General features: G+C 37.6%; 1 protein-coding gene across 2 annotated transcripts in view; it reads right to left on the minus strand.

Moving 5' to 3' along the window:
- The window catches only part of LOC139108490 (cell adhesion molecule DSCAM), a 28,966-nt gene that overhangs the window by 8,196 nt on the left and 4,195 nt on the right, over nucleotides 1-16,575 (minus strand). The window contains exons 1-2 of one of the 2 annotated variants that reach the window (XM_070666860.1): nucleotides 1,039-1,134; nucleotides 475-677 (exon numbers count right to left, since the gene is read on the minus strand). In XM_070666860.1, coding sequence (XP_070522961.1) covers nucleotides 475-609 — 135 coding nt within the window. In that variant the 5' untranslated portion in view covers nucleotides 610-677; nucleotides 1,039-1,134. Of the gene's footprint in view, nucleotides 1-474; nucleotides 678-1,038; nucleotides 1,135-16,575 lie in introns of those variants that run through there. The other variant, XM_070666851.1, reaches the window with a different exon arrangement.

Genomic DNA, 16,575 nt, shown 5'->3' on the forward strand with positions numbered 1-16,575 from the left:
AGATCCGTAACAAACGATTTTAGTTAATAAAGAATAATATTTTTTACATTAATAAGTGAGATAAAAAAGGGTTAGGTAGGTAGGTAGGTAGAAACTGATACACGTAACCGAACCGTTTTCAAAATAATATTGAAATTTGTCACGTTTGATTTATCGTATCGACTTTACTACGTGCATCCGCGTGCATCGTTATTGTCACGTCCAGAACGCGGTGATAATTGATTGACGTTTTATGCCTTCTAGGTAAAATTTGAATTATTGTTTTCGCTTGCACATAATAATTTTCACCTCTCATCAAATTAATATGAAAAAGTTATCTTTTTCTTTTTTGTTAGTCAGAATATTATTGAATAAATATCAATTGATGTTTTATCTACGTCTCATCTTATCTCAATAGATGATAGTAACATTAGAAAATTGCATGTATGGGTCTGTCTTTAGAGAGTATAACGTTTCATTTAATGTGCTACGTACCACGACTTTTGCTCCAAGCTCTCCAAATACTGCAATCGGTGGCAATTCCTTGGGAACATATCGAAAAAATTCCGAGCCCTTGTACCATTTGACAGTGTAAAGAGTATCCGATTGTAAGTCGTATCTACAGGTCATGTTAACTGTCGTCCCAGCTGCCACTGCCAATGGAATGTCGATTGAAACATTGCTTAAGCCACGAACGCCTAGAACAAAAGAGAAAATAGATTACAACAAATTATATCAAGTGATAAAATTTTCCTGTAAGAGAGACATAACGTTGCTCATGAGAAGCTAACGAAAAATAATATTCCAAATACACTTTACATGCCCTGACTTTGGAGGGCATTGCTCTTTTTCGTCTTTTCCCAGTTTAATGTGTATCCATCCGTTTAGTGATATATGGCACAATCTCCTCTTCTTGTTTAGGATATTGCTCTTTAAATAAATAGGTTATGATATTGTTGCGTTCAGACTCGCGTTTGCGCGCACTCGCATAATTTGTAATAAAAGAACAGAAAACTTTATTAAGAACGAGATACAGAGCGAAACAGAATGGTCAATTACCGTAAAGTCCCAGAACAGACTAACAGATTAATATAAACACAGTAAACAACGTTTCCTAGCAACGAGGTGCTCGAGAGAGAGAGAGAGAGAGAGAGAGAGAGAGAGAGAGAGAGAGAGAGAAGGGGGGGAAAGAATGAGACGGACAATCGGAGGGAAAAGAGCGGTAGTGCGGGCCGCGCGGGTACTACGTTCACCCATTTTGTCTCTGTCTTTCTCCAGCGATCGACGATCTCACACGTATCGCAAGATTCGTGCACAATCGACGGGCCGGAGCATAAAATATGGCGCGATTCACATTTGCCGGATTAATTCTGCGCACGCGGAGAGCACTTTTTGCTATAAATAAGTTATAACCTTTGTTTATGCGTACGTATGTACATTAAATTCGTGTTTCTTGGCCGAAACCGAAGCGTCGAGAAGTACAATCGGGCTCGAGGGAAATAACACTTTTTCTGCTTTAGATGAAAGTCCAGATGGCATCTAACGAACTCTTGTTGAAGGAGACCAGCTTGACATCCCCGTTGAGAGTGCCCAAGGTTAAGAGGAGGAGGAGGAGGTCTAGAAGAGGCATCAAGTCGGAACGGCTCGACGGAGCAACTCACTGGTAAGAATCAATTTTTTAAATAAAATTTTTATTTAAAAAGAAACCTTTACCTTTTTTTATTAATTTTATTAATAAATATTCTGGCATGTCTACATTAATATTTCTTTTTTATGTTACAGTCACCGGCAGAACTCTACTACTCCGCTGAGGTTCACGCAGACTGGTAAGTCACATGATTTTCTTTTCGTAATTTGTAAATGTCTTTTAAAAAATAACGCGCTCATGGTTTATTTTAGTAGGTATAGTATAATAATTTTCAGTAAAAATTGACGCAAAATTTGTTTTAATATGAAGATAAATCTCTACGTCTACGCTAATTGAATGATTTATAATAATAATGTAGTTTAAAGAAATTCTTTTACTCGGAATACTATAGTATCGCTCGCGATTCCCTGGGTGGTCCGTTAAACCTTAATTAATACATGTATGTAGGATATGTGCTGTAGGCGTTTAGCGGTATAAAGTATCAAGTACGCGATACACAGAGGAATATGTGACAACGAAAAAGCAAAAGTGCTTACAGCGCTGTTGTAAATTTTCAGTCATTATCAGCAACGTTGCGAGAAATCTATATGGTTTGTTATTAGGTATTTCGTCTTAAATGAGGCAAAAGTTAATCGGGACGCGACGGAGATTTCGCCCCAAAGGTTTACATACTCGTTATATTAATCGTTTTTCAGTATGTCTTCCTCTTCTAATTTTTACTTATGCTTCGATTCACCCCCCTGTGGGGTGGGGTGGATGGTCATTGTGTTGATTAAGTAATTAAACAATAATTAATCCGCAAAATAATTAATTGAGAAATTAGGCGCCAAGGAAAGAGGAAGGAGATCGTAGAAACGTGACTATTAAAATAAGTAATAGCTACAATAGTATATGCGTTTTAATAAGAATATCTGAACAACTTCCTTAATATCGAACATAACGGTTAGAATACACGTATGTAGGTACATGAACGAAAGAGCAATCTTGTATGTCGTTTTTCCTCGCGTGCGGCTGGTTTTAATTATCGCATTATATAATAGGCGTCATTAGGCGCGTTTGCGTTTCCTCCTCCGATAGAATATCTCCGTCTCGGCAAAGCGAAAGTTTTACACTTGCAGAGACGCGCGACCCTTTATCACTAATCACCGCACAGTTTTGAACTTGGCCGACGTATTAGAGGAACGTTGCGTAATTAGAGCCAGTAATTGGAACGTCTACTCCTCACAGTTTCAGCATTGGACTACGTATAATCAGATGTTTGGCTTCAACGTCCGCGGCCGTTCTCGCAGATCGCTGCGCCGAGATTTAAATACCGGGCATTTGCTAATCACCTTGCTAATCCTTAATTACCCCGGCCTACCGGCGAGGAATGCGCGATTCTTATTTCCATTGTGGCTCATCGTGTTGCACACCTTTCATTTTTCGAAGGTACAATTTTCCCATAAATAACGGCAACAGGGAGACAATGGCCCCGCGTAAATTCTCCACGTATGTATCGTCCTACATTTATATACATATGTATATCAGACTCATCTTCAATTATCGCAAAAGTAACAGAGTTTGCGATTGCACGCTCGTAGATGCGAAATCACCCTCTCGCGTTCTCCTTCATAAAATTATAAATAATAAATATACGATACTATACGTACACGCGCGTGCATACAACGAAGAGTAGGTATAATAAAAAGTTGAATGCTATTTTATTTTCCGACTGTTAAAAATCAAAACGAAATTCCCACGAGCCACAAAAAGAAGTTTCTTTTAAAAAATATATAGGTATATATAGATATGTAGGTACTGAATTCAAGAGACGATCCTAAACTCTTAATTGCGGCGTAATTACTTATGCGTTCGCCAGCGTGAGAGTGAAGAGTTCTCGGGAAGATCTTTTGCGCATTATGCATATCCACGGCCAGATACCTTACGGCCATGAAGCTGGAAAAGCCAAAGGCGTAAAGAGTCCGTGCTCTGAAATGAGATCCCTTTCTTCCTTCGAAACTCAACTAAATGAAAAACCCATCTCCACGAAAGAACGCTGGCCATGGAGCTTTTATTGTTTCATGAAAGGCGAATGTAGACAGGGAGAAAGATATTGAAAATACGCATTGAAAAACCTCTTGCTTGGAGAGCACTCTTCAATCGGCTCTCGCATATCGGAATAAAAGTAGCACGGATTTTTTTCATTTTTTCCAACTTATTTAACAAGTGTTGATATTCCAGAGTTTATCCCGGTTTGATCTGTAATTAACGGTGACCAATTTTTTTCATTACTCACGAAACCATACAACTTGCAATAAATTAAAAATTCCATTAAGAAATTTATTAATACGTAATGCGGATACTTTACTCTATGTCTATGTACGATATATCAAGATATCAGTCTGATTATATGAATATTTATAATTACACCTTACGGCAGGCACTACGTCTAACGTGCTTCTGTCTTACATTAGATTACGGACTGCCTTTAAGGCAATGTAAAGTTTCGTTATATAAAACGACAGAGCAGAATACCTAAATCCCTAGCTCGTCACAATTTTATTATACGAGTTTCATTGCAATTCGTTTACAAATGATAGGTAATACGAACGTTTATTTAATCCAAAAAAATGGAAACGTTAAGATTAATCTAAATGTAACTTTTAATTTTTAATGAAAATTATGGATTTTATTTCCTTAATGTCGATAGATCTTTACATTTGCCGAACTAATAGCAATCGAATAGTAGTCAGTCAAAAGAAAATAATAATAATAAAGAAAAAAAAAAAACTCGAGTAGTGAAAAGTGATACGTGGACCTTCGAAGTATCTTTCAACTTTTATATCATCTCTTACGATACTCGTAAAAACTTTATAACTTATATAAACGTAGATCGTCTTGAGACGTTCTTTTGCGCACGACATCCCAAGACATTGTCTTATCGGACCCAAAAGACTTAACTTTTAATACCTGTGGACATTTATTGATTAAAATTTTTTGCAGAATTTAAGCTATATAATATATTTATGTGTAATAATTAATTAATATTTAGTTATTCGTCTTGCTTGTGTCAAAATGTTGAATAAAAATCACAATAAATTGAAATTTCTTGAAATACTTTGATTGTATGTCGCTGAAAGATATTTCCTAGTCGTAGTTGTAGAATATTCTATAAAACTACTCGAGTTAGTTCGAATCGCTTCGAGTCTCCAAACACTCTAGAATCTAAATGTAAAAGTTCAAAGCGAATACATAAGAATACCTATTCCATTGAAACGCTCTTTGAAAGAAAACGTTTTCTTAGGTTGACTTTCGCGCCGCGAAATCGTTTAATTTCACGATTGTTTTTCTACATTTTACTTAAACTTGTTCAACGACACGATCTCATTACGTATTAGAGACTATGCGTTATGTATTCGATATAGAATTGAAATTATTCTTAGTACACTGCCGACAGTGATCGACTTCTTTTCATCACCTTAATGAAAAATAACTGTGAAATGTTTGCAATTTAATCGTTTGCAAGTTATTGAATTTAAATAGTTAAGTAGCAAATATTAGTGAATATTATTTACTATTAAACTTTGCTCAAGCTAAAGGTATTTGAAAAAATAATTCGTATAAAATGTCCCATAAATAGTTAATCCTTTCAGGTTTCTTTGCGCGGCGTACAATTATAATACGCATAAACTTTCAACAACTACTTGTATAATATATCGAAGATTCGGGAGGGTTGCGCGAGAATACGTCTTGACTATATATGTATATGTATATATGTATACATACGAGTTCCAGGCATCTCGCCTTTCTTACTGTAGCACGTACATGCAAATATGAATTTCCCGTATTCACCCGCTTTCAGCTGTGTAACGCGTTTTCGCGCGGGAATACCAAGTCCACGAAGTAGGTACAGGACGACATAGAGACGTTTACAAATACGAGGACAGTCGAGCAAGGTCTTTACCGTCGGATGGATCGAAGTGGCTTTGCCGTTGAGCCGCGAATAAATCGGCGGTGCGGAAAAGCGGATATGCGTTGCTTTGCGTACCACCGCTCGGCGCGTATCTCTGACGTCGCCCGTGCGTTGCGCCCGCCGTTGAATTTCTACTGAGAAAATAACCGAGATAACTCGACCGATATCCTACCAAAACTATTGTCAATCCTCTTTCTCTCATTTTTTTCTGGCTCCACATTTTCGAGAGAGAACTTTTGGAGAAAGAAAAGGTGTGAACCCATCGAAGCATTTTTTACTTACGTTTGCACATGATGGAACATGGATGGATATATGTAGTTACATTATATCTTTTATCGTATATAAAACAAAATTATTATTAGAGAGCACACACTTCATTTACTCTTGCCTGTTGCACGTCAAAGAAAAAGTTGGAAACGTAATCTAAAAATGTGCCTAAAATAATTTAATTTTTAATGTTAAAAGTTGGAAATTAATTATGTATTTTAAGAGAAAAAAAAAGAAAAAGAAAATGAAAAGAAAAACAAAAAGTAACGTCCGTAACAGAAGGCAAAAAGCAGTGGAATACATTTACTACTTTCTTCGTCCGTCTATGAACGTAAACATTTCCTATCAAGATTCGCTAACTTTTTAATGGCCTTTGGTTCGAAACTTTCCATCATCTTAACTCCGCCGTCGAAATAGTGTCTTGAAATATCGCGCAACGAAGATAAATGACCTCTCACAATCAGACGCCTAAAGGCTATTTTTGGCCGTGGTAATAACCAAATTAAACGCGAAAACTAGAATATGAAATGCAACGCACACATTCTTCGTTGAATCACAAAGGTCTCTAAAGGTTTCTAGGACAAGAAGTTTGAAAAAGGTTAAACTTGATTGACACGATTGCGTATTTATACAAGTTGATTAATTAAAAAAAAAAAAAAAAATATCTCATTGATAGTAAAACTTTTGTCATTGTGATCGAAATAGAAAATTGTTATTTTAATGAATAGACAGAACGACTCAATGAATTGATAATGTGTGTATGTTTGTGTGTGTGTGTGAGTGTGTGTATAGTATGTCTCTATGCACGCGAAGAGATATGCGATTCGAAAGAAAGGCGGAGACGTGGATAGGGGATATGTATGTGCGGGGCTTGGTTGGGTGGAGGTGCGCCACAATGGATTTTCCAATTTCACGTTGTCTTCTCGTTCGCGCATCGACGCTTCCGCTCGTCGTGTCGGCATCATCCTTCGCCCCGACTCGCTCGAAACCCCGTTCGGCGAGCTTAACTTTAGAAGTATGTGCGGCATGTTTGTGTACGGTTGTGATTTACTCGCTCTTCGGGAGGATACGGCTCGGGATTCTCTCTCGCCCTACCGTGGAGGAGGAAGCGAATCAGGGCGACGGCGTCGGTGAAATTTGTCGATTTCAAACTCTCCGAGCGTGGTGAATTCGTCGATATACCGCCGCGGCATTCGATGTATCGTGAACCGTCTTGGAAGCTTCTCGTAATGCAACTGCCCGCGGGCGCTGAAAATCCCGGGCAAACTGATTCTAGTCACCCTGAACTGATATCACGGGTTCTCGAAGCGGGTACTATCTTGAAACTGGTGGCGAGATTACCACCATACCGTTTTCCAATTTAATGGAAGAAGCTAGGCCGTATCTTTTAGATAACTTTAAATTGAAAATATAGCTGTACAATACATACATACATACATACATACATACATACATACATACATACATACATACGAGCCATGTCTCAATTTTTTTTAAATTTCTTTTTTATTTTATGAAAATACTCGTAAAAATATCTTTTTTATTGCAACGTTACGATTTTTAGAAATGTAATCGTTTAATACGTACCTTTATTAGAGTAGCTACGACATTTTTTTTTAACATAATTTTATCCAGCCAATTATTAAGTTTTGTTAAGATAACGAGAATATTATGAACAGAACAGAACAGAACAGAACAAACTGACAATGCCGGCATATTTCTTGGTGAAGAGCCGTAGGTACTCTTGTTCACATTATTGTAAGAAGAATTACTTATTCGGGTGAATTATGTGCAGGTCGCGGCGCGTTACGAAATTGCAATTTCTCAAAACTTCCATGCGATCTCTTCTGATTTTGCTAGTATTCGGTGTCTGATATGACCGTGTTGAATACATAAAACCTGCTATAATTACGTTAGTATAGATCCTAAATCCATATTATTGGCAAAGTTTAATTATGTTACACCCTGCAATGAGTAACTTTAATTTAGTAATCAAGACGATAAAAAATGCGATTCTTCGGGGAATGCATATTCGAACGAACGGGCGCGTTGAAATAGAGATAATACAAGGACGACATCAAGGAAAGGCACTTGGCGTCATGTCGGATAGCTTTGCGTGGGCTCGTATCGTCATAGACTCAGAAAAGGCAAAAGGAATGTAATAAAAAGAATGATACGTATCTTATGTTCATACACACATGACGTTATGAGGAAGCGAATGTAACAATAGGTGCGCATTATACTGACAACGGAGGTGGAGGATAAGGTGCAATCCCCTTATACACATCTCTACGGTCTACGTGGCTAACAATGAACTCATATTCTCATGTTTCCCTCGACTCTTCCCACCTTCGTGATTGTTGAACCACACTTCCACGGCGGCCTTAAACCGTAAACTTGTTTGAAACCCTAACGCTGTATGCCCCAATCGTCACTGCAGAGGACATGTTCACAGTGCGCGCTTAATTTACTCGCACATGGGAGGTCTAGCAATCCGTGAAGCAATTTCTGCACGTATGCACGTGGGAGCTGTATATACAAATTCTTGCCAGTATTCGATCAATATTCCGTTAATAAAACGGGAAAAAGATTTTTTATTAATATTATTATAGGTTATAAATACATATATTTATTTATTAGCTATTTTTTTTTTATAAGAAAATAGAGGTTTAAATAAATTTATATGTAACGTTGAATAAAAAAATATTTTTCTATCATCTGATTCATTTACGAGGAAAAAGTTTGTTTCAAAATATTAATCGTTTGATGAACGAAGCAGGGTACATCTGAGATAGCTTATGGATAAATGGATAGAGTTTGGTATTCCCTTGTTTCAATTACACCTCTATCAGCCTAATTGCGTATTGCATACACGAAACAGAGGCGTTTCGACTTTCGTTCGGCAGGATGCTGCATGTTCTACGGATCACTTACTCTGTTAACTAACATATTAGTTGTACGCTTTTCTTATTATTATGCAAAATTATTTTAGCTCGACCACTTTATAGATGCTTGTACTTTCGCCAATAGATCAATCTAATCGAAGCGGAAATCTTGCATCACTAAATTGAAGAAGGGAAAAATAGATGTTTATTCTCTAAGAATAATTTTGCCTATAAGCCTATTTTTTTCTTAAAAAAATTTGCGTATATAGAAATTGATATTAATCATTACAATACATTACGAATAAGTTGAAATTGTTCGATAAGATAAAAAGAAAAAAAAAGAAAGAAAGAAAAAAATAGCGCAATTTATTTATACAGACTTGTCCATTTTATTTCTGTGCTAGAAGAGATATCGCGCAACATATGTTCCATCCCCATTGTCGCAATCACAAAAGTGCTTTTTTTTGTTAGTTTTTATTATATTCAGGTATTAAAAAAAATAAAATAAAATAACATGAAACATTGTTTTACATGTCGCTTTGAAACTATTTTTTAATATGAATTTTTTTCGTTGACGACAAAAATTCGACAATCTATAAATTTAAAATATCTTTATATAAATCTCATCTCGTTCCAATCAAATAAATAAATACTTGTTGATTTGTGAACAATAAAACTGTTTCGGGACATCAAAGTGACTTTTGAAAAGTATTTTTTCAAGTTTTTTAACGTAGCTACATATTTATTGTATTTTTTACTAATTCGTTTGACATCTTACGTTACGGACATGTAACGGAGAAAAAACAATGGTCGATATTCTCACAAGTAATAATTTGCAGTAATAGCAACGTAGGATTTTTTTTTACGAAATAACTTTCATACAATATTATTGTAGATGGAACATTTGTTTCGCGGGAGAGTACGAACCGCTCTCTAAAGCGACAGACGGAAGCAAAATTAAGAGTTGCCACGGTTATAACGGACGATGGATGTAACTTCTTTCGATCGTCGTCTCGGCCTAATGATTTTATTCCACGTTCCATCGCGAATCGCGTCGACGTTTTTCTACCGCGGTACCGATATCCCGCGATACGCCGCGCGCCGATACGTAACGCGGTTCCGCATTCGAGTAGCAGAAACACATGTTTCCTGGTCTTAGATCTCCCTTAACACCCTTTATTTATCGTTTCACGCAGTTCAAATGCGCAGAGTTCTGGCTTGGAACTTTTCCGGGGGTCTGCCACCATTAATGAATCCCCCCAGGAATCATCGCAACTTGCGCACATTCCAGTACCCACGCTTTGTGACGTTTGCAACGAAATCACATTACTTAACACGCCGAGTATCGCTTCACGTTCTCCTTCCGTCATTCTGCCTTGTAGGTATTTCCTGCCCTAAGAAATGTTTCGGTAGACTTTTTAAACATTTTGCTACATGCTTAAACTTTTAACGAATCAGTTTCTTCAACCCTTTTCGTGCAAAGAGAATGGGTTTTAAAAGTCTTATAATAACAAATAATAACGAATAATGATATTAGTTGTCTGTAATTTCTGCAAGTCTCGTACTTGTCCTGTCTTTTTTTTTGCGTATGTATTATATTTTCATTATTAATGTAACAATTTGATAAGATTTAATTTGAATTATTAATATACAATACATTCCGGTATAATTTGGAGCTTTATGAAATGCTTAAAAAACGTATCTATATTAGGTATGCTATTCCTATATTCTTCGGTTTGGTTGGTTTATTTATTCAAACTTTTGAAGAATATGATAATACTCCCGTTAAAACAACATTAATTTTCTCGACAAAGTCAATTTGCCTTCTCCTAAGAATAAAGTTAATTGCCAATCTTTCCGCTGTGTTCAATCAAATAATTAGAAACACTGTCAGTAGTTACTTCGGTCGCCTACGTTGCTGGCATGCTGCACGTAGACAATTTCCATTGCAGCTTTGTAACAAGGAGCGTATGTCTTCTCCTTAATTTTCTTTGAAATGGAGCTGTGGCGTCCAAGCGCATGATTGCATTCGTCGGTCGCGATTACATAACGAAGTAGACGAGTGCATGGACGCGTACTGCGGAAGTTGCGGTATGAAGGTCGCAAGCTAACTACGTTCCTTCGCCACGCACTTATGCGAACGTACAGAGGTACATACGTATAAGTGCGAGGGCGAGGTACTCATGCGGCATGAGGAAATTGAAAATTGTTAGAACGAGTTTCGTCGGCGGTCTGAGCGTACGTAATTATATCGTAACCTTCGTCGACGATATACCATACGTAGTTACTAACTCTTCCCTAAGATTTCAGTTTTCTTTCACGAATATCACGACGTGTTATGTTTAATTTTTTATTAAATCATTTATTATATTCATGTACATGTATATCGCGGAGATTATCGTATTACTCGTATTTACATGAGTAATAGTTTTACTAGAATAATTATTAAATCCAATTGCAACTTTAATTTATTTTATAATATATACAATATATATCTATTGGTTTAAAATTTCAAGCGTAATCGTTAAAATTAATTTAAGTACTAAAAATTATTCTCTCTCTTAGTTTTTTGGTTTACAACTTTGAGTTTCTTTTTTTTTCTTTTTTTCTTTTTGTTTCAAACAACGTTACACTATATCGTAATATAACTTTACTTTATTATACATATTTTGTAGTATCGCAGTTGAGCTTTGAGATGGAACGTATCTTTCGTCGGTAGAATACATAATAATCAACTCCGAAGGCAACACATGATTCGTGTTTTAATTGCGTAAATCGGCGATTTTGAAATACGATTTAAGTTTAATATTTAATTAATATGTTCAGGCAAAGACGGTCTTCGAGATCGAGGACGACCCGGTGGAAGTACCGTCTTTGTCTGGACACACTAATTATATATTACAATTAAATCGAACGAGTGTAACGAATAGATGGGCGCGGGGGGTGAGGGGGGGGGCCGGGTGAGAGCGAGCGCGAGCCTACGTGCCGCACGCTAGGTATATTCCCCCACTACTCCCACTCTCGCTCTGTCCTTCTCCAGCGGTCGCGCGAGCACACACGACTACGCACTGCACAGCAAGCACGTGTCTCCGTACCGAAATTCGCACTTTCGTTTAACGAAAACCGCCCGGCCCGCGAGAACTATCTTCTCCTCTCGATCATCCATGTAAGGAGAACACGTGTGAGTACATCTCCTTTCCGTAGAGTAAGTTATATCCCGCGTTTATCTCTCCGCAGTAATCTTTTTGTTTCAGATGTGTTGCGTAGACTCGCGCAATTCTAATTAACAATCCGGGCTTTTGTTGCAGGTGACCAGCGTGAGGACGATGTTCAGACGATCTGAGAGGAAGGTCTACTATTCTAAGAGGAGGAGGAGGCCTCGGAAAGGCATCGTGCGTCACCGGAGCAACCCCAGAGGTAAGAATCACTTTTATAAAACGCAGAACTAATACTTTATACTTGTGGCATTTCTAAAATTAATATATATGTTTTTTTTTTTGTTACAGATCGACGCAGCTGCATCCACCGGTCATCAACGAGTGTCGTCACCGCCGATAATTAATAATTAAACGAACCGCAGCCGGTTCGTCGGTCGTTTCGGGAGTGCCGCTAGTTTTCCGGCGTTTTTTTACGATTGAATTTTTACGGAAGTGCCAAAAAATAACGCGCGAAAGTGTTTAATAATTTTCGCGATTGTAAAATCACGGTCGGAGTATTCGCGAGTTACTTGTGCGCGGAAGGATGACTCGACACGTCCCATCTGAGAGGAGGAGCAGGCCTCGGATAGGCATCCTGCATCGGCGGAGCAACTTTTAAGTAAGTATAAATTAAAAAAAAAAAATTTTTTTTTTTTTTTAATTTCGTTAATTAACTGACATGTCTACAATAATGTTTTCTTTTTTCTGTTGCAGTCACCGGCAGAATTCTTCAACTCCGCTGAAGCTCATGCAGATTGGTAAGTTGCATCATTTTTTTTTTTTTTTTCGTAGTTTGTAGTTTGTAATTGTAAAAGTGCAATGAGCAATATTGCAAGTTATTTTGCGTGGACATAGGTAGGTTAGTTATTACTTGGCAATCACAGCTAGTTAGTCATCGTGGTCGTTGTGCGTGAGGCGCCGTGAAATAACCAAGTGTAAACAAGTAGAAAGAAAAATGATTCTTTACTGCGGTCAAGTACTTTATTACTCCCCGGGTCTGGCAAATAGGTACGACCGTCTATATTCATTGCCTTCGCGCACATCTAGCAAACAGCAGAAAATTACGGGCAACTGTACCGGCACAGTTCTGCACAGCGAAGACGATACCGCTGCAGCTTTTCAGCTAGGAGCACGGTCGATTCACTTTACTTGAGTTTCATCTTTAAACTGCGCGCTCGTCTTATCCGTCGAAAGCATCGAGAATAGGAAAGGACGGTAGGATAAGAGGTCGGGCTGGTCTACGGGGTGGATGATGACTTTTACGACGGCCCTCGCCCTTGCCTGTTGTCCGTGGCTCGAAAATGGGCACGCTCAACATCTCGACGGGGTGATCTCGAGCAAGCTTGAGAACGCATCGTCGACATAGCAAAATTCTATTTTGTTTCTCTGTCGTAGACCATGTCGAAAAACAAAGGCTGCACTCTCTTGGTTCTTCAGATTGTATGAAATAGGTCAAAAATAAAATCTAATGCACATTGTTTGAAAAATTTAACACGATGGAAAAAATCAGATGTAGTTTGATATAACCAATGTTTTTTTTTTTTTTTTTTTTTTTTTTAAGATAGGGCGAATTGAAACATATCTCATATCCAATTATTAATACTTTTAACACTATCTATCGAACAAAATGGTTATTCTCGACAACGTGTAATATCAAATATAAAATGGAAAAAAAAAACGAACAAGACGTTAACTGTAACATCGACGACGATTGCCATACCCCTTGACTTTTGCCCAGAGCCATTCTCGATATCGATTCGACGCAACACTCGGTGTAAAGTTTGACACCGTAAACTGGTTTAGCGAAAAATGGCTTAACTTGAAGTGGCCGGCTCCATAACGTCTCCTCCGTCGCCGCCCGATGCTATATAAGTACATATAACTACGATAGTCTTGATTGTGATTTAGAGCGACGGCGGCTTGCCCTGTTTGTTTCTGTAATTGAGTAATCGTTCTCACGTTGTTGCAAGCAGGATATTTAGATGCCGTCCGCTTCCCCGCTTCTCGCAATCTTTCGACATTTAATTGACAATATAGATATCATTATTTCACATGCGAGATCATACTTTAATTGCACTAAGGGAATATTTAAGATTTTTTTAACATTGGACATACGTATGTATATCTAATACATAATGCTGGAACAATTGTAAATGAAAATTAAGTTCTTCCTCTGTAAAGTATTAATTTAACAAGCACGTGAAAGTCCTCAGTGATGATTAATGGTTGTTTTACTATTTTTCGGTTGTTGGTAGTAACCCACGGCATACGTATGCAAGGCGCGAGAAAAATGCGTAAGCTTATCCGACAGCTGAAATATCGATATACACCGCTGGCGGTAAACACAGTAATAACGTGTAAACACGGGCGAATGATTAACAGTAGAAATTTTCATGTATTTCCGCGTGTGCGTTAAAGCAGGTGTGCAACGAATGGAACATCCTATGTAACTTTATCTGCCGGTTCAATCCTCCATACATACTATTGCTACGAAACTTATACATCTCATCTTCTGCCGTAATTTAACTTATCGAATAGATGTAGGTATGCGGCACGGCATTAGGTCCAGTCGAAATTCTAAACTGCCCGTATTTTATATACATATCAAAAGTCACTGAAGCTTGCAAGTGGATTTCCCGTATCATCGTCTGAGAATCGAAATTTGAAACAAGGATTTGTGTCAGGAGAAATCCGTGTAACTACGCAAACCTGCGCTGCGAAGAGCTCAACGTTGATCGTAGATCGAGCATATGTTCGTATGCAATGGGAAGGATTACGTTTCCTTGATGGACATTTGATAGATACGAACAGCTTACATTCGCAAGCGCTTCGCAAGCTTTCCTCCTGAACGTTTCCTAGAAATGCACGCTCGTCAGGCGTCGGTTAGCGAGACGTTCTAATGTTGTAGTCTCTAAATAAACCAAGATATAACATCTGATAATACTCGAAGAGCTCTCGTTTCCAATGAGGCTAGTAATCTATTTTACAAATTTTATTTTTAAAAATAATTGTTATAATATTAACATAAAATTGGCATCTGTACTTGAGATTTGAATTAAAAGATAGGAAAAATATCTTTTAAATAAACATTTTTTCGAAAAAGAAATCTTTTAGTTTAACGCGAATGTTAAAATATACCTACGCAAAATACAAAACGTAAATAATAAATTTAAATAATGTAATACTTGATTGTTTTTACAATTTCAAACTGCAGGTAGATCGCGAGTTTATCACGTGTACTAAATATTGAAATTCCAAATAATGTATTTAGTATGGTTGATTTAGTGTCATCTCTCATTCAAATCCCATCGAGTATAGAACGTACATTTAATATCTCGTTAAAATTATGTGACAAATTTAACGGTGATCACTGCAACGTAGGCGTGTAAAATATGCGTAGGCATAAAAATAAACGTACATTCATTTAATAACAAAACTTGGTTTAAAACCAGGACGTACTCTCGACCGTCTCTTTTACCATTTTCACAATTCCCGAATGTATCTTACTGCCTTGCGAAATAGTTTACTGCAAATTGAAGTGGATTATTTGTAGAGCCAATTTTCATTTCGACTATTTTCTCTCTCTCTCTCTCTCTCTCTCTCTCTCTCTCTCTCTCTTTCTCTCTCTCTTATTCACGTCGAAGGAAGAATATCGCTGTTTGGGAAAAGGATTTCAGCCGGAAGTAATGGTAATCCCGGCGATTCCCTTTCAAATGTGGCTAAAGTTCTGTAGGAATCAGCAAGGGCTTATCGGGGTTATGACACTCCAAGTCCCTGTTACAATTCACCTCTCCTCTACCGTTCTCTTACTTGCGACGTCTCTCATCCCGAATGGATGATCCTCCATTCTTAGCCACTTATCGGTTTCAGACGCCGCGCGGTCGCGCCCTTTATATTTATTTATTTATTCAAATTTTACACATTTCAGTCGCAGATAAAAAATAATATCGTAATAATACGATCATAAGCCATCGAAATCCAATTAACATTTCTAAAAGCGAAAACTTTTCACGTAGGTAGTTGACAATGGCGAGAAAATAGTGACGCAAATAATGATTTTACATAGAATATTTTTAAATATTGGATTTTTTTTTTTTTTTTGTGCAAACCCGTTAATCTTGAAATTAATTTTGAAAAGATTCTGAAATCTTAGCTTTAAAGATAGATATTGAAAAATGTGCAACTTTTAATTTAAAATACATATATAGATGTGTGTATACGGAGGCATTCGTCATAAAATGATGGAGTTCTCTTATAAGAATGGAAGAAACGCGCTCTGTCGTAGCATGCTTGTTTGGATAGGCAGCGAGATCCTTTTTGACGGAGCGAATTGCTCGCGTCGGTTTCGTGCACTGCCAGGCATTTTATCAAAAGTTTAATACAAACGCTAACTTTCTTCGTTATTCTCTTCCTTCCTTCCGTCAACGTTATTCTCGCATAATGAGGGTCGGGGGAGTATTATTTTACGAGAGACGCGCTCTTATCGCCGCCGTTGCGCTCGCGATAAATCGGCCCGAGCACATTGTGCGTCGCGCTGCACCTATATTTCGTTCCGTATGATTCACCATCTCATCAACCACATGTGCAGATATACGTACATATACGCATACGAACGCAATCGACGCCAAAGATAAAAATAACTTTACG

Source organism: Cardiocondyla obscurior, linkage group LG01, assembly GCF_019399895.1.
Source record: "Cardiocondyla obscurior isolate alpha-2009 linkage group LG01, Cobs3.1, whole genome shotgun sequence".
Classification (NCBI taxonomy): Eukaryota; Metazoa; Arthropoda; class Insecta; order Hymenoptera; family Formicidae; genus Cardiocondyla; species Cardiocondyla obscurior.